The 18,564-nt window shown below is 39.7% G+C and overlaps 1 protein-coding gene across 6 annotated transcripts in view; it reads right to left on the bottom strand.

The window, feature by feature from the left end:
- The window catches only part of MCTP1 (multiple C2 and transmembrane domain containing 1), a 174,594-nt gene that overhangs the window by 25,089 nt on the left and 130,941 nt on the right, over positions 1–18,564 (bottom strand). For 5 of the 6 annotated variants that reach the window (XM_060280199.1, XM_060280195.1, XM_060280194.1 and 2 more), the window contains 2 exons: positions 14,730–14,849; positions 3,609–3,662 (listed from right to left, as the gene is read on the bottom strand). In XM_060280199.1, coding sequence (XP_060136182.1) covers positions 3,609–3,662; positions 14,730–14,849 — 174 coding nt within the window. Of the gene's footprint in view, positions 1–3,608; positions 3,663–14,729; positions 14,850–16,782; positions 17,202–18,564 lie in introns of those variants that run through there. The other variant, XM_060280198.1, reaches the window with a different exon arrangement.

Raw genomic sequence — 18,564 nt, 5'->3', positions numbered from 1 at the left:
CTTTCAAAAGTGATGCTTAGAGTGTCTTTTAGTTATTAACACTTTGAAGAAAATGTTAATATGGCTAATTCTGCATTTAACACAAGAAACAAGACATTTTTAATTTGAGTGACAGCCCCTAGAAACAGGGTTGTAAAATGTGTGAAGAGACATGGCTTTGAAGATGGGCATGATTAATTCCTGACTGTCCCAAGTAAAACCAGCACCAATTTAAGTACATATTGTGAAAGTCAAAGTTACAAGAGTAGCTTGTTTGGACCAAGGGGTTATGGAAACCAAACAATTTTTCTGTTATCTTTTATTGCATCTGATGTTTCCATCCTATCCTTTCTGAAGGATTCCAGATCCAACCAGCAGGCATCACACAAGGTAGGCAGGTATGCTTACGTTGATGAGGTGATCTGGAGTTTCAAATTATTTGACTGTCTGACTAAACACTAGCAGAGCTGATCACACCCCTTAGTTCAAGCTGCAGGCACAGCTGGAATAGGTGATCAGAGGGAAGAATTTGCAGAACAAGCGGTAGCTACATGTGTAGGAAATTGGAATTCTGCAACATTTGGGGCTTAGTCTATCAGTATTGAGTTTTACATGTTGGGTGATATCCAATGTTAGTAATACTCAGAGAAGGCCTGTCAAAATGAACAGACTTAATTTATTTCCATGGATCTACTCTGAGTATGAGTGACATTGGTTATCAGCCACTGATTTGAATTTAACCAACTGAATATTCAACTGTAATATCTAGAATGTTTTAAATAGGATAACAGCAAACAAGATAAGAGTGTTACATGGCACATGACTTGAACATCAGTGGAAGAGCAAGTCAGAACAATGTAATGTGATCAATACTGAAGTAATATTTGAGTGGGCAAGATTATTTATCAGAACTACACTTCTCCAGCCACTTAAAAACTCCTCATAGGCTACTAACAAACATCTATCACAGAAGGGTTAATTATTCAGCTTATGAATCTACAGTTTATTTGGGGCCATCAGAGAGAAAACCCTTTTCATCTAAAAACCTATTGCAGTCAATGAGTTATCCATTCGTTTTGAGTAAGAGGCAAATATCTATACCAGTTCTGAGGAAAGACACTTTTCATAATCACCCAACTATACGCTAAGTGAAAACATATGGTGCAGTTTAGGCAAAGCTTGCCAAAGGTCTTTATTGAATGGAAAACAGGTGCTCTTGTTGTCTGCCATGTAATACCCTATTTACCCCCAAGTCCAAAGGTTACTGGACTAATAGTTGCCTTGTGGTAATCGGGGAAAACTAAGTTACTTGGCATGGGCAAACATCTGGGACATATTTTATATGCTTGCAACATATGCTTCAGCTTCAATTAAAGTGAGGCTTTGGCACATTTATTAATCTTTTGACTTTTATTCTATAAGGGGACCCACTGACCTCACTTTGCTATTTTACCAAATGAGAAAACAGAAAAGTAATGAGAGCTAGAGGTCAGCATCAATCAACACTGCAGAATTTACATTTGTTTTCTCTCAAAACTGTATTATACACACTGTTAAAATGTGTGAATTCACTCTTGTTGTGTATTATACACAATTATCCATGCAATACAAGTCTAGTTTAGGGTATGGAGCAAAACTAAAACTAATCCTTCTAAAATTCTGCAAATGTAAAGGTTCTCTTCCAAAAATACAGTGTCTAGTCTCTAGAAATGCTTTGCAAAATAATCCTGTATACAGTACATTCTTTGCATTGAACTATAGTGTTACATAAACCCAGACACTTATGAACATTATATTGTGAATATTCAGTCTAAATGTTGTCCCATAAGAATAAATAGCACTGAATTCATATCTTCATGGCTTGAGTAGTTATATTCAAGAAGTATTTCGGAACCATTATGTTGGATTCAGACTGCCAAATACCACTCCAGATAGGATGCTATTTCTAGCTTAGTTTGGTTTGCTTGTTAAGTAATTTACACAAGACAATAAAATACTTTTCTTGATTACTTAGTAACAAAAAGAATGGGTCAATTCCTTAATTACTAAGTAGCTAAGATTTATTTAAACAAAAGGTATATTAGAAGTACTTATGTGTATACATTTTACAGGTGTTGCAGCTATTTCTATGGATACAAAAATTACTGGACATTCCCATATAATATGCTATAATTATAATGAAATATGAACAAGAGGAGGAAAATACTCACAAATGGATAGCAGACCTACGTTTATCAGAGGAGAAATGCTTTTGAGTTAATATACAAGCTCACTACATCTACATGGCTGACCTTCACAATAAATCACATATTCTGTTGCCAGACATATACACACTATGTAGTACTGAAAGAAAGCACACGTGGCTTTGCACAAAGAAAATTTAGGTATGACGTTATTTCATGATTGCAGCTTGTAGCAAAATGATTTAAATATGTACAGGGGGGAAATGCTGTCTCTGTCTCTTGAATGTTAAGATAATAAGGAAATAGTCCAAATTTTCATCTTTCAAAACACAGAGCTTAATCGTTCAAAGAGCTAACTAATCACAGTGAATTTTCTGACACTTGAAATGTTTAGTAGCTGCCAACCTACGAATTCTTATAGCGGTACAGAACTGTACATCTCTACTAGCAACAAAGGTCAAGGGCATAAATTAAGATACTTTTTTCTTTTTTCTAGCTTTTTTCTAGCCCTAAAAAAAAGTCAGTGCTTTATTACAACAGAAGTACAAGAACGTTTGTAAAGGTCAATGTTTTCTGTATTTAACGTGAAGTGCTTTAAAAGAATCTGAATACTTTTCTCTATAAATACCCTCATTTCAAAACTTAAAACACAACAAAACATTTATCTTGCTGTACTTTTACTTCCCCACAAACCAGCCCTGCCAACTAATGCCATTGCTTCACTTTTACAAGGTCATTCTAATTTCCTCTCTGTGCCTCTTCCCTCCCCTCTAGGGACAACCATGCACTCCTATTGCTTGCTTCAATAACCTGTATAAACTAGCTGTTATTTACTGTGGTGGCAAATCCTCGACCTGACCAGCAACCTAGGAACTGAGCAACATTCTCCAGAGCTAAAAGAGCTACCATAGTCCCTTAGGTTGATGCTGGGCTGCACAACACCAATCCCAAATCCATCTGTAAGAGGCCCATGAGAATCATACGGAGTGAAACACGCACCAAACATTCTTCTGCCAAGTAATTCTCAGAAAATTATAGATGGCAATAGACCACCTTCAAACAGTGTGGCTTTTCTATTTTTACAACATTTCTTCCCACAAGTAAGTGCAGCCCTATTTGTAATACTCAAGACAGGACAAATTTTTGTCCTTCAAAAACAGTTGTCACTGCAGTTATCTTCACAACAGCTATCAAGTTCCAGACAAGCTGAATTATTTTTGTTCCTGGTAGGAGGAAAAAAAATTGACCCAGCTCTGGACAAAAAAGGAGGATTTATAGTCCTCTTTCCCTTCCTACAATATATACTGGCATTGTTAGGATGATAAACAGCTCTGTCCAATTTTCTGGACTAAAAACACTTCAGCTCCTTTTTAACTGTCTGCAAGAACAGTGTCATGTCTAAATTCTCCCATCCCCAGGTACCCAAGTGCTAGGAAAGATAATTACCTTGTCATCTCTGTCATCCTCTTCTTCCTCGTCCTCTAGCATGTCCTCCACTACCTGCAGACACAAACAGGAGTAGTTGTCACGAGTCAACAAGGTAGCGTTTTGTTCTGCCAAATCATTAAGCCTTCTGTGGTTGGAAATCTTTATTAAATATTTCAAGTAAGTGCACAATAGAAAAATTTAACCTACAGATTCAAACTACGGTAATACTCTGAAAAGCTTTGTCCTGTATACAATCCCATCAAGATGGTGCCCTGATTTGAATGCTATGTTAAGAAAAAAGCATAGCTTATCATGAATGTACACGCCGAGTTTGCACTTGTCACTTTGCTGCTGTTTGGCACTCAGCTAAGTCATAGTTTGGTTTAGCATGTCATCTGAACCCAGACTTGTGGTTTAGTTCTCCTGGACAAACCATTAGCAGTAACCTATATAGGACAAACCTTCGTTATGGCTCATGGTTAGAGCCAAAACTAGGATTTTGATGACACACTAAGGCAAACTATGGCTTAGGTCAGCACAGCACAAGAGCAAAGCAACCAGAAAGGAGTGAAGCAGCTGTGATCTCCTTTCCAGGACTCTCATATCCCTGCCAAGCAATTGATCCTTGAACTGAAAGGAGATTTGCAATGATTGGGTGGAAACTAACTTATCCTTGTAAAAAGCAAGCTGTACGACTCTGATATATATATAGTAGACCAAAAACAAAGTAAAAGGTGGTCCATGAAGGTAAAGAGTCCAAGGATAAGGACTCCTTGACTGAGTGCTAGAGCATTAAGATATACAAAAGGCACACATTGAGAAGCATAGAAATGGAATTTAAGAAACAGTAGATTTTCTTTCAACCTCTGAAAGATTGCGACCTTCACCTAACAGGGCACTATTTGCATGTTGACACTGTATTATTTATAGTATTACTGTAGTTACTGGACAGTTTGCAACCATATTTTGCATGATCACACTATGGCCATATGGCCATGACTGACGGTCTGTAACAAGCTGCAGTGAGCATTAGGCTCATTCACTCACTTCTTCCCTCCCCCTGCTTATCCAGAAACTACTGCATTTGGTTTTACTTAACTGTGCTTTGCCATACTATCAAGACAAACAAACTGTGGTTAATATTAATGTGGTTATTTCAAACAATCTTTGAACCATAGCTACTGGAAGCTACCATACGGTAGTAATGTTTAAGCACAATTCCAAGTCTGAACTAAGTAACATGCTGTAGTCGATCAAAAGGGGAAGTGAAAGAGCCCAAACACATCCTCCTGGCATAGGAAATGGGGAGATGAATGGAAGGCTGGGGAATGTGCAAACCAGAAATTTTCTATGGCTTGTTTTATGACTTACCATGATTTCTAATATATGTATTAACAGCCAATATGTACCAAGAGCCTTTGCATGCTTAACTCTTGTAACACAGTTTAGATTTAAGGTAGGTGTTCACAACACTCTCACATGAACAATACAGTGTATGCAGAAGGCTAGGGTTATTTCTTTAACGTATTTTGTCTCAAAATTGTTTTGTTTTCATTGTTTTGGTTTCCAGTTGAAATATTATGCACGTCATAGATATATCTGATATGGACCTGTGATACAAAGATGAATAAATACTACTACTAACAATAACAGTATAAAATACCCTGGTTTCTTAAATTCTATGTGTAAGAAGGCTTTTAAAAACATTCAAAGTATTCAAAGTAACTACTACCTAGGTATAAGATTCAGGAAAACCTGCACCATAGGTTGTTTCTACACGAGATTAATCCTAGCCACTTTCTCAGAACAGATTTGATGATAGAGAAGTTTGCCTATTAAGCTGACTAGTCTTTGTGAATAAAAGGTAAAGGTAAAGGGACCCCTAACCAGTCGTGACCAACTCTGGGGTCGGTCATCTCACTTTATTGACTGAGGGAGCCGGCGTACAGTTTCCGGGTCATGTGGCCAGCATGACTAAGACGCTTCTGGTGAACCAGAGCAGTGCAAGGAAACGCCGTTTACCTTCCCGCCGGAGAGGTACCTATTTATCTACTTGCACTTTGACCTCCTTTTGAACTGCTAGGTTGGCAGGATCTGGGACCGAGCAATGGGAGCTCACCCTGTTGCGGGGATTCAAACCGCCGACCTTCTGATCGGCAAGCCCTAAGCTCTGTGGTTTAGACCACAGCGCTACCTGCTAGTAGTTGTGAGTAGTTACAGTATCCCTACTAAATAGCTTGGGGGGGGGAGGAATGGGTATACGCAGTGTAGGCTAGAGAAGGGGCAGAAGATGGACAGAAGTATTTCCCCTTTTAGAAATAAATTCTGGCAATGAAAAATCTCCATCCCAAACTGGTCATTATTTGTGATGAGCAAACTCTCATTGAAAATCTACTTGGTATTTTTGCCCTTTCCTTGATAATACTGCAGGGGTAGGTAACCCTGATCATTTCCTCCCAACTACTCTTGATGAAAGCTTAAAAAAATTAAATGGAGCATGCCTGCCTCTATCCTATCAGTTTCTCTTTCCCAGCTATCTCTCTCCCCATATTGCTGAGAAGTGGAAGGGCATAAGTGGTGAGGGGAAGGTCTTGCTAGAGTCAGAAAATATATTTCTGGCTTGTCCTTAACAGGAAATGGAATTCATGAACATGTCATGGAGAAAGTAAGGAAGAAGCCCTTCAGCGGCATGCAGTGAAATTTTCTGTAGGGGAACAGTTCGGGCCAGAGGCATCGTGTCTTCCTCCCTAAGCCAGACAGAAACTTCCCAGGCTTTGGGAAGAAAGTGCCAGGGGAACATAGGGGACTAGCCTAGTCCCCTTGTCCACTGACCACACACCATGGAAGCCCTTATATGCTAGGCTTTTATGTGAACTGCAGTTTGGAAGTCTATCAAGTTGTGTGAAGAACTTATACAAATACTTTTTAGGGGCCATTATTTTTACCTGATTATTTTTATTAAGTTTTCCTCCTTCCCTTTTCTAGCAATGCTTTCCCACTAAACAGCAATACTTCCTTTTATCCTTTTAAGTTGAAAAGAGCAGCACAGGAGGAGTGCCAAAAATAAGAGTGTTAATGTAGCTTCTGCTACTGTTTGTGCTGGAGCAGGCCATCAATGTTTCATTTTCATTGTCGATTCAAAGGATCACCTGAAGGTATTGCAGGAACCAAAGTGTGGTTCTCAGGGGTGAGAGAACAATACTCCCCCCATCCTCTGTCTTTGGTTCTATCTTTCTGTTCATATACCGTAACTCATGTGTTATTGGGGGCAATGCAAGTAATGCAGCCGACTGTGGTTGGAGAGAAAGTTTATTCCACAGCATATACATTTCAAGTGCATTTATTCTGTAGTTATTTAGGATCATTTCAGTTTTCTTTTATAAGGCATTGCTGTTCCTTCTCAGACCTTTGGATGGCATAGCATCTGAATAGCTGAAAAAAATATTATAGGGCAAACATTAAGGAAACAGTATTTTACTTAAGGTTTATGTAGGGAGAGGGAATGCTTAACATCACTTCAGAATCTGTGCTTTAAATTTTGCTGTCTGCAACCTTGCTTGAAATCCAGCATTATTAATCAAACAAAGGAAAGGCACCGGGGAAATCAGAAAGCTCTAATGCAAGCAGTTAAAAGTGACATGACCTTCTGTAATGTCACTTGTCACAGATGTATATGACACATAGCAGTGGAAGATATTGAAAGAACCTAATTCCTGGTGCTGATCCATGATTATTATACGAATATAGATGACACTTAAGAGCACACATAAGATGGTTCTCACATATTACACACGAGTTTCTTTATTGTGCTTACTGTTTAGCCATAAATTACACAATATGGCTCAAGAACCCTCTTCCCTTTCTGCTTTGCAAGGTATTTATTGACAAAAAAGCAAGACAGAATTATTTGTATGACAGCATTCAGACTATATATCATTTTCCCCTGCCAGAATGCAAGCATCATAGTATACACATAGCAAATGTAGCAGAAATAGGCAGCAGACAACATGACACATAAGTTGCTTACATGCTCATATCCATCCCAACATAGTAGATATAACTGCAATTAAAATATGCAGAATCCATTGAAATCGTGTAATTATATAGTTAGAAGCAGTGGTGACTGATGCCTATTGGAACAGGGAGGGTGGAAGGCAGGGAACCCAACAGTGGGTGGAGCCAGGTCCAATTGACAGGCAGAACCAACAAATTCTAGCTTTGTCCCCATCCTCCTCTTCACTGTGTGAGAATAAGAGAGATGAAGCTCCCCATCCTGAAATGGTTATAATGGCAAGTGTGAGCTGGCTGAAGGCAGACTGAAGTTGATGGGGCAGCACCCCACTTGCCTTAATAGAGCAGCCTTCATTGGTTGGAAGGAGCCAGAGGTTCATCCAGTTTATACTCAGTAAGATATATAGAGTGTTGAACCAACACCATTGGGTCTCTGAGTTATTTTCCTGAATCAAGTATTTTCAATTGAAGGATCTGTTCTTTACAGGTCACTGATTACCCTCCTAAAGTTAAAAGGTTCCAGATGAGACTCAGGTCTTTGTCTGACCACCCACCCATGTAGCTAAGATTTATTTATTTCACTTAAATATTTATAAATTGCACTTTCATACAGTTGTAATTGAAATTATTCAACTCCCATTGCAAATCAGGTTTATTATCAAAATTTACAGACTTTCAGCTGTTTGCAATGAGCAAATCAAACAAAAGCAATTGAAATAGCTTGACACATTGGATGCTTCAAGTGGTCCCCCCCAAATTCAGCTGAAATCGCAGGTCTCAGGTTTTAAAGATCTCGGGTTTTAAGGGCCTGTGTGATTAACACGATTACCACAGGTTTTTCTTTTCTTTTCTTAAGATGTCTAAAATGATTGGGAATGATTCCTGCCAAACCTCTATCAAGAAGGGGTTTCACAGGGCAGGGCCCACCACACTAAAGGTCTGGCCAGCCAAACCTCAGGGGCAGGTGGGACCTGGTGCTTCATGGTCATCCCTTTCCCTTGGCTGCCTTCTAGGTTTGTGCTAACTTCAATTCCCTACCACCCTGAATATACTCTAGTTTTGGCTCCATTCAATTCTGGCTCTATGTTTCCTTTGAATTGGCTATGGCAATCAAACTGGTCTTGTTGGCCCTCAACTCAGTACTTCCACTGGTGTTTCTCTGGGTGTTTCACCTTCTGTGTCATGCAAAGACACGTTGGGGAGCTTGATATCCTGATCAAAAGGAAGGAAAAGAAAACCAGCCAAGTAATCCTGCCACAGATCAGCCTCTGCAAACCAGACCACAGCATGCTAGACTAGAAGCAGAAAGCAGAAAAGCTCCCTGCAGAACAAACAGCCCCAGATGGTTCAAGCAACAGTGCTGACCTATACACCAAAAAACCAACCAACCAAACAAACAAACAAACAAAAACCCCAAGGACACAGTTGACTTTAAATTCTGGAGCTGACATAACTCCAATTGCAATGTAATACGGTTTAATATCACCAGACCAATGGCACTTTTAAATATGTGAAAGGCTATTTCACATGAAAAAGATATGAAAAGAGGAAAGTGTTTAGATGTGCAAGTGTGCTTAATGCATGCAATGTTATATGTAGAAACAGACCCAACAAAATAGGCTCACTCCATGTAACCGTCATATCTATATTGATCAGCCTAGATTATTATGTAACCTAGCACATGACCGCACATTTTCCCTGCATGTAGCCAGGGTTATTACTATATTAATATTATTGTTATTTGCAACTAGATTCCTGTTAGGTAGGGTCATATTACAATGGCAATTTTACAGAATCACAGGGCTACTTAGCTTCTTAGGGAACCTTGGGTAACAGAAACTCTGTATGGACTGTTCGCTTGGGTGTCAAACCTGGGTAAACCTCTGAAATGAATAAAATGCAGAATGGCCCTTTTTGTCACTTGGCAGTCAACACAGAAAAATGTTTACGAAAGGCAGTCCTGTTTTATTAACTGTTGTACTACCATCACATATATAATAAGAATATATAATAAGAATATTACATATATAATAAGAATAGTGCTGACTTTAATATTTACCAAGAAGCATAGAAACATGGCTAAGTTAAAAGGCCATATAACAATTCTGAATGAATTGCATAATATAAAGAATGAAAGCTACAGAAAATCACATGTCATGTGAGTATTCTCAATAGTTGAAAAATAATAATAAGTGTAGACATCTGAACTTGTGAAATGCCGGATAATTCTGGAGCACTCTGATGTAATTCAGACCACACCTGTCTTTTGAAAGTACACAGAAGTTAGCATAAGTTACCAAAACAAGTATTTGCATATATATTTATTTTGATCTAAAATAATATGAAACCGTAGCCTGACACTATTTTTTAAATTCAATAATAGGAACAGAACTGGGTCCTGAGTCAATGTTTCTACTCTAGGGACACAAAGGGATTCGTGAGGAATCTGGAGCTGATTTAATTCCCTGCCTTCCCATTTGTCTCTGCAAAATCTAAACCACAATGTGTGTCTGCGTGTCAGTTGATTTACAATGCTTACACATAATTATAATATAAAATTATTGAATGTGCATGGATTGAAGAGGATGTGTAAAACCACTCAGACTATTGCAGGTCATCTGAAAGTACTTTAGGTCAAGCTGAAGATTCCCTACAGTCAATAAGCCTAATATCAGAGTCATGCGGTCATTTTCACAACAGGGCATCTGCTTCTCTCACACAGAACAGTGGAGGAAGAACTTTTAAAAAATGTCATTATTGAAACAAAACATCCATCTCTTACAGAATGGCAGCTTCAAGATAAACATATGCACCTGTGGAAAGAGCACAGGCAGGCTCAAGCTGCTTAAGCAAGTTCTTGCGGTTACCAGGCTCACAACCTATGTAGGACGTACTTTCCTGTGCACAATGTTATCCCCATGTTAGGCATGTAATGCCTGCTTCTACACATAGGTAGAAAATCTAGAAGGCATTTATAAACAATTGATGTTAACTGTATAGCATATCTGCAACAGTATTTGGAAAACCCATGGCAGCGTGAATAAAACCAAGCCACTATTAAACATTTGACCTTGGGCTATCTCATCTACCAGAGTCATCAAGGTAACTGAACCATTAGATGTCATAATTAGTATGATGAGCTTGCCACTAAGGTTGAATATATCGCTCTACATAAGACAGCAAGTTGAAAGAAAGCAGCACTGGTACTTTGCAGAGGAAAGACAGGCAAATGCTTTCAAAAGTTTCATTGCTTTAGTCTGGGAAAGGGAAAGGTTAATGTTGTGATTTTAGGCAGATATCACATAGGAAGTGGGGATTTCACTTGTGATGCATTCAATTCATTACATAATAGCCTTGTATGATCAACAGATTATTAAGACAATTGAGATCTATGTAGTATAAACAGGCACTACAGTAAATCCAAAGTAATTTGCAATATGCAACTTTAATTGTTAGCTTCATGTACCTTTATGCTAATACAGTACAGTTAATACTAAGGCTACTGCAAATCTACACTTGTATATATCTTTAATGAGTTCGTGTGCTGTTTCTCACCTTTTTCACAAAGAACCATGCAGTATACTGAATGTTTATTTGAACTATGTCTCCATCTAAAGGATTTTAAAGTCCATTGTAATTTTCTTGTACAATATCCCCAAAATGCACATTTACAATTACCCATAAATTCAAGGGAGATTTCAAAGTATGCATGATTGGGGTAAATGAATTAATATAGTTTATCAAGTGAGATTTTAGTATCATGGCACTGGGATCCTCAGTTAGGAACTTGGACCTTAGCAGTTAAGCATGTTTCACACAAACAGTTATGAAAAGCATTGTTTCACTTCTTCCTAATAAACCATTATATACAGGAGAATCCTAGCCAGGTCTACTCAAAAGTATGTCCTATTGCATTCAATGGGATAGTTAAAAGAGTTACGACTACAGGCCTTAGTTGGGCAGCTCAAACTTATGGCATGACATCAGATTCTGAGGGCACAAATGGACTGCCCAGCAGTCATAATATGGATGGAGACATGGTTCACACGGTCAGGCTCAACCATATGTTTGTGGGAGCAATATAGCATTTTCGCCCGGAAAGAAGATAACATGGGGACTGCCCTGTTTGAAAACTAGCCTTCAATCATGAGAAAAACATTGCACAAACACAGGAGGCGAGAGTTGAATTGCTCTAAGGGAACTTTATATGGGGAACAGGGAAGTGCAGTGCTTGAATGAGGAACTCTGTGTGAATTGCAGCACAAAACAAGTGTAGGAAATGGGACTTCCTTATTTGCATTGCAAAGATAAAGAGGGAAGGCACATCACTATCCTTTCTGCATAGAACTGCATCCTAATCAAATATTTGATTTATTAATTTGATAACTACCTTGAGATACTGGAAAAGCTGCAGTTAATTATGATCAACTGAAACCCCTCCCCACAAATGAATAATTTAAAAATAGTGTTCAACTGAGAAGCTGTGACCCACACCTGGGCTATATCAGTAGCATCACTGTTTTGTGTTGTAGTTTCTATTTACAGTATATTACTAACAGAATGATAAAGAAAGAGTGGCAGAAACTTAGGAGGAAGTCCAAAACATATAATAGTTGTTTTGTTGTCGGGTTTCAGAACTGGGGGTGGTGGTGACAGTTCAAAAACACATAGTAAGCTAGTGAGCTTTTTGTAATCAGTCAAATATCCCTTCGAATTTGAGCTCAGCTCATACATACTTTTGACCTATTCTAAGTTGAATTTCATTCCGTTTCCTTTTCTCCAAGACTGACCCCAAAATGAGTGAAAGGGAAAGAGGTCACAAAGGGGAGGCCCTTTGCAGGCCAAAGAGCTTTATCATTAAAGGTAAAGGGACCCATGACCATTAGGTCCAGTCGCGGATGACTCTGGGGTTGCAGCGCTCATCTCGCTTTACTGGACTGGCCGAGGGAGCTGGCGTACAGCTTCCGGGTCATGTGGCCAGCATGACTAAGCCACTTCTGGCGAACCAGAGCAACACACAGAAACGCCGTTTACCTTCTTGCCGGAGTGGTACCTATTTATCTACTTGCACTTTGACGTGCTTTCGAACTGCTAGGTTGGCAGGAGCAGGGACCGAGCAATGGGAGTGCACTCCGTCGTGGGGATTCGAACTACCGACCTTCTGATCGGCAAGCCCTAAGCTTTGTGGTTTAACCCACAGCGCTACCCACGTCCCAATAGAAATATCTCTATCTAGAACACGCTACTGAGGTCCTTCCCCGTAACTCGGTATCACCTATGTAATACACAACAAAGCATGCTTCTTTGAGAAGAGGAGTTCCAAAGAAGATGTTCCACAACTGAAGAAGCCCTGTTCCTCGTCCACAAGGCAAACCTCTCTCCATCATTTATTTGTTTATTTTATTTTTGTAAATTACTGTAAAAAGGCAACAATTTTTGTCTCTAGGCTGAGACAAAGAAAAGATTAATGGTATTTGCTCTTGGACATGTAGCAACACTCAGAAATAAAAGAACATTTTAAGTCATTAGAAAATCAGCAAAAATACTACAAAGTAGAACAAAGCATACATATAGGTGGAAAATGCTTCTCTGCCATATAAAAGTGATGAGACAAGATTGGTCCATCTGTCATAATCAGACAGCAACTTGGTGAATAATGTCATTGATCTGAAGCATTATTACAGAGTCTCATGCTGGAATTGATTGGGAAACTGAGATTGTTATGTAGGAGAGGCATTCTATGGGCAAAGGTCTTCTGAGATGCTACATTTTAATTCTCTTTAATGCACATCAGCATGTTGAAGAGGAATAAGAACAGAAAAGGAACTTTGGTGAATCAGACCAATGATTCACCTAGCCCAGCTTTCTGTTTCCTACTCTTGACTCCAGGAAGCACATGAAGGTTCAATACGGCCACTGTGGCTAATAGCCACTGAAATATAAAGACAACCTCCATGAATTTGGGTACGTTTGGGCTAAGGAAATGCTTGACTCAGCCCTCTACATTCATGTGCTTCAAAGTACAGGTAACTTGCAACTTATTGCGTATAGTCAAAATAACCCCTTGGAATCACCCTTGTGAGCAATCTTACCTTCCAGAGCTAGTGCACTGAATGGGTTTCACCCTCCAAGAAAGGCCTCCTAAACCCCAGTAAGCAAGGTGGAAACCTCAAAAACTCTTTCCACACTGGGGATATCCTGTGCAAAAAAGAGCTTTTTAACTTCTCTGCTTTCTTTATGTTCAGCTTGTGTGATTTCAACCAGCCAGCCATCAGGTGCATAAGGTTGAAATTGTGCAAGTTAAATGCACCCAAGCTCCAAGTTACCTGTACTCATAAATGCTTCTAACTGCAGCAACCATTTTATATGCAATTGACTGACACACGTCCGCCTACATGGGGGTCCTTTTGGACTCAAAAGAAGGCAGAATGGTGGCAGAACAAGGTGGGCTTATGTGTACTCCACCAATGCGTGCAAGGGTCAGGAACTGAACCCCTGTGCAAAATGGTTACTGCCTCTACATAATTATTATCTGCCATCTATTAAGTGGACTTCAGATAGTAACTTATTGCTATGTTTTATAAAATTAGACCAATACTCTTTAATAAATATGCATTTATTTAATCCACATATAGCACTATTTTTCTGTCAACCGGAGCCATCTATTCTCATGTGCTTTTAGTTCCCCCTTGAAATCTAGATTGTGCTGCCCTGCCACTGTCAGTGCTGTTGGGTTCCCAGACTCTGCCCTGAGGCCCCACCCATTGTCCCCATTTTCATCTGAGAAGTGCTGGAATGAGGTACATGCCAAGATTTTATGTTCCAGGATCAACAACTTTGCACCAGGTCTCTGGTGTTTTGCACAGTTTCCTTGGGATTTTAAGAAGGTTGGTAGCAATTCATGAAAGGTCCTCACATTTACAGGGTCTCTTGTTTGGCTGTTCAACTTCTTATTGAGGAGTGTGGTAGAACTGAATAGCCTAAGAGGCAACCACTTAATGTCTCTCTAGGGGTGAACCAGCAGCCAAATAGGCTCATTGCTTAAATTCCACTTCAAAGTTCTGCCTCCATGAAGAGAAGGGTCTTCTGCCCTCTGCCCCACTGCAAAAAAGCTTTAGACACACTTACCGTATCACGTTGTCTATTATCCTTCCCTGAAATGATCAGGAAGTAGTTCCACACCAACAGTAGCAACAGTGTCAGAGGAATCATGTACAGCTCAAAATTCCAGGTCACAAAAAGGAAGAGCTGGAACCAAAGAGAACGACATGGTATTGTTTAGATTTCCTTGAATGACAATATGCAAAATAGAGTACAATACACTAAAATTTCTCATTTATGGCACAGAAAAAACCCCACTATTAAACATGTCCTTTAATCTGTTGCTTTCAGTTGTTCTTACACAGGGCAACTCACTTTATCTCAGGAAAAAAGAAAAAAAAATACTTTCCAAAGCCTAGAGTTTAGACACCATTTCTCTCATGGCAGCAGAGTCATCTGTGAGTTTTGTAATTTTGGCAAAAGAAGTGTCCCAAAGCTTTAAGGACTCACGCAAGACAATGTTTGTAATGTTTGTAATGTTATTAACATTAGTAGTAGCAGCAGCAGCAGCAGCTTGCTACCATGATCCTTCCAAGGATTCATGTGAGGGCAGTCAAGTATTGAGAAACTTACAGGCTTCTTGGGAAGTGTACTTTAAACAGCACAGGTTCAGAAGTCAACAGGAACAACTGAGACCAGCATTTGGATTACTACTGGGATAGGAAAGTAGCTCTGGAGCCCTAACAATGGAGCTAGCGCTAGCTAGCAGCTAGCAGGCACTAGCAAATAAAACTTGAGTCTTCTGTAGCCACATTAACACTAAAGAGATTATAAATGTTACTGTTCATTTGTTCACATGAGCTGATATAATGAATATTTTCAGAATTGAAACAAGGCACAAGTATTTGAAAACGAATATAGTCCCCCTCCCCAGCGCACTGTAATTAAGAACAGATCAGTCGATTAACAAAAATATTATAATAGCTACCAATCGCACAGTAGACTTAAAAAAGCAGACTTAAAAGAAATGTTTACTTGTGTTAAAAACATATTATCATGAAAAACCCCACAAGGCAGATTCATTTTATTTTATTTTAAAATATTGCTGCTTAATATATAAATCTCCATAAGTGGTGTACAGCAAATGAGAAAATGTAAGTATTGCAAAAATATACAGACGCTATCTTAGAAGATATTCTTCTGCCTCTTTTTCAGAAAAGGCCTCTTAGCATGGTGTCTGCCATGCATCTTATTTAAGGGTGGCTTTTATTTATATGCAAGTTTCTGCAGATATAACCAACGAATTCATCTATTAAAACTTATGGATAATTAATTAACTAACAAATATGTGGGAAGCGACATAACACCTCTGCAATGATATAAAGCAGATTGTGATTCTAGGATTATACTACTGCCTGTTTGTGAGACAAAATTGAAGGACATCTCTTGATAGGGATGATGCCTCCTTAGATATGGTTATGCTTTCAGTACAAAGGTTCTCCAAAACACTGAGACACACAAGAAATGGGGGTGGGGGGCAGAGGAAGCCCACCTTGGCTTAGGAAACTGCTCTGATATGTCCCTTGTCAAGGAATATCCTCCGGGCTCATCTCACAAAAATGAAAACATGTTCTTACTATGAATTTCTGTTTGGAGATCTAGTATGCTCCACCCTCCACTCCTGCCTCTACCGACAATCTTGATGAGTGTGGGTTATGCCTTCTGTTGCTGCCTCACATACTGTTGGGCTTCCTTTCCTTTCCTTAATTGAGATTTCTGGCTTTTCTTGTTAGGGCAAGTTCTTTTGTTACTTCTGTCTCCTTTGTTAGTTCCCTGTTTTCTTTCCTGTTATCCATAGCGTTGTAACAGTTCCAGTCATCAATGTGGTTCCAGTTGAATAATTGTTTAGGGGTTGGGGAATGGTCCACTCTGCCAGTTGGTCTGGTGAAAGAGGGATTCCTCCTCCTCCTGGAGAGGAGGCAAAAGGCCTGCCTGATATTTCCAGTAGTATTTCTATCAAGGAATGTCCTCAATCCTTATTTCCTAACAGAAATTTACAGTCAATGTTGCTGTTGCTGTTGTTAACCCACTCTTCACTGAATTTTTTAATTCCAGATTGGGTAACAATGAAATAAATAATAATAAATATATACAGGAAAAAATACAAAACATACAGAACCCATAAAAACAAGGTAAAGGTAAAGGGACCCCTGACCATTAGGTCCAGTCGTGACTGACTCTGGGGTTGCGCGCTCATCTCGCATTATTGGCCGAGGGAGCCGGCGTATAGCTTCCAGGTCATGTGGCCAGCATGACAAAGCCGCTTCTGGCAAACCAGAGCAGCGCACGGAAACGCCGTTTACCTTCTCGCTGTAGCGGTTCCTATTTATCTACTTGCATTTTGACGTGCTTTCGAACTGCTAGGTTGGCAGGAGCTGGGACCAAGCAACGGGAGCTCACTCCGTCACAGGGATTCGAACCGCCGACCTTCTGATCAGCAAGCCCTAGGCTCAGTGGTTTAACCACAGCGCCACCTGGGTCCCCATAAAAACAAGACCACTAAATAAAAATAATAATAGCTACATTTAAAGAAAGAAAACAACTCGACTGCAGTAAGGTCAAGAATTAGAAATTTCAATTTAACCCAATACCCAGATAAATAAAACACGACACCCAACTGACTAAAACAACTTAAATGGCCTTTGCAATACTTCCTACCCCATCTTTCTCTCACCTACAACAGCCCACTCTTCACCAAAACCCCTAATGCACAGATGACTTGCCTCCTCATGAGCAGTCATGCTTCACCCTTTTCAGTTATCACCATAAAGTAGACCATAAGCTATGAAGCAAATAGGCGTTTAAAAAAGAAGGGAGTGTAACTGCTATATCCTTTAAAACACTATGGAAACGTAGGCATAATGTGGTAGTCTGGGTTCAGATTCATTTTATTATATTTCTGGGAACCAATGATCACATAATTCTAATACATTTAGAACATCCAACATGATCTGCGCCAAGCCTGAGTCCAAAATAAAACCATACATGCTAAAATGTATAAAATGGAAAAAATGTATAAAATGTGGGAGTCTAGACTCACAAAAAACACCCTTTAATTCTTAAAATTGTAGAATGATTCTTGCCCAGCCATTTTAAACACACCTGTGCAAATAGAAAGCTACCTTGTTTTTAATAAGAGATAAATACACAGGACTGCATTGTTGCTGGGCAGCCTAAGATTTCAACTTTAAATGAAGGATCATGACCAATGGAGAAAGAGCTAATAATAAAAGATGCATCATTTTCACATATTTAATTCCAACATCTTTAAGGGGGGGGGGATGAAATAAAAATGATGCTGAAACCATCCACACAAAGCACTTGATTCAATCTGTGAGATTAGTATCAGCTGTTTTTTAGAATTTGTGCTCCTTTCTTGCAGCTACACCAGTAAATCTGGTGATGATCATGCAGTCACACCAGATATGATTATACAGTGACATCACTGGGGACAAACAATGCCTGGAGTAAAGGGGGAGGCAATAACAGTTCATCTGGGTGGGAAACGTCTTGATGCATGGCGCAGCCATGGTGGGTCCAGGTAGGCCATCATCATCTGGTGTAATCAGGGGAGGAGATGGTTACTAGCTACCATTCACCTCCAGCCACAACGGTCCTCTCAGGTAGGGGAGGGCAGTGCCCACAGAGCCAATCAGTGGCAGGGGCTTCGGAGCTGTGCACACCCTGTGCTTGGCCTGTTTAAGGTGGCAGCCAAGTGCAGGTCACCCACTTGGCTGTTTGTGGGGGGAAACAATGCCTGAACGCAGTACAGGAGGAAGGAATTCCTCTTGCAGAGGCACCTGAGCTGACATTCCAGCCAGCCACTATCCCATGGCAGTTTCATTGTTGGTCCTTGCTTTCA

The sequence above is a fragment of the Zootoca vivipara genome, chromosome 11 (assembly GCF_963506605.1).
Source record: "Zootoca vivipara chromosome 11, rZooViv1.1, whole genome shotgun sequence".
Lineage (NCBI taxonomy): Eukaryota > Metazoa > Chordata > Lepidosauria > Squamata > Lacertidae > Zootoca > Zootoca vivipara.
The sequence above is the reverse complement of the archived record's forward strand: the minus strand, read 5'-3'. Positions and strand labels throughout refer to the sequence as shown.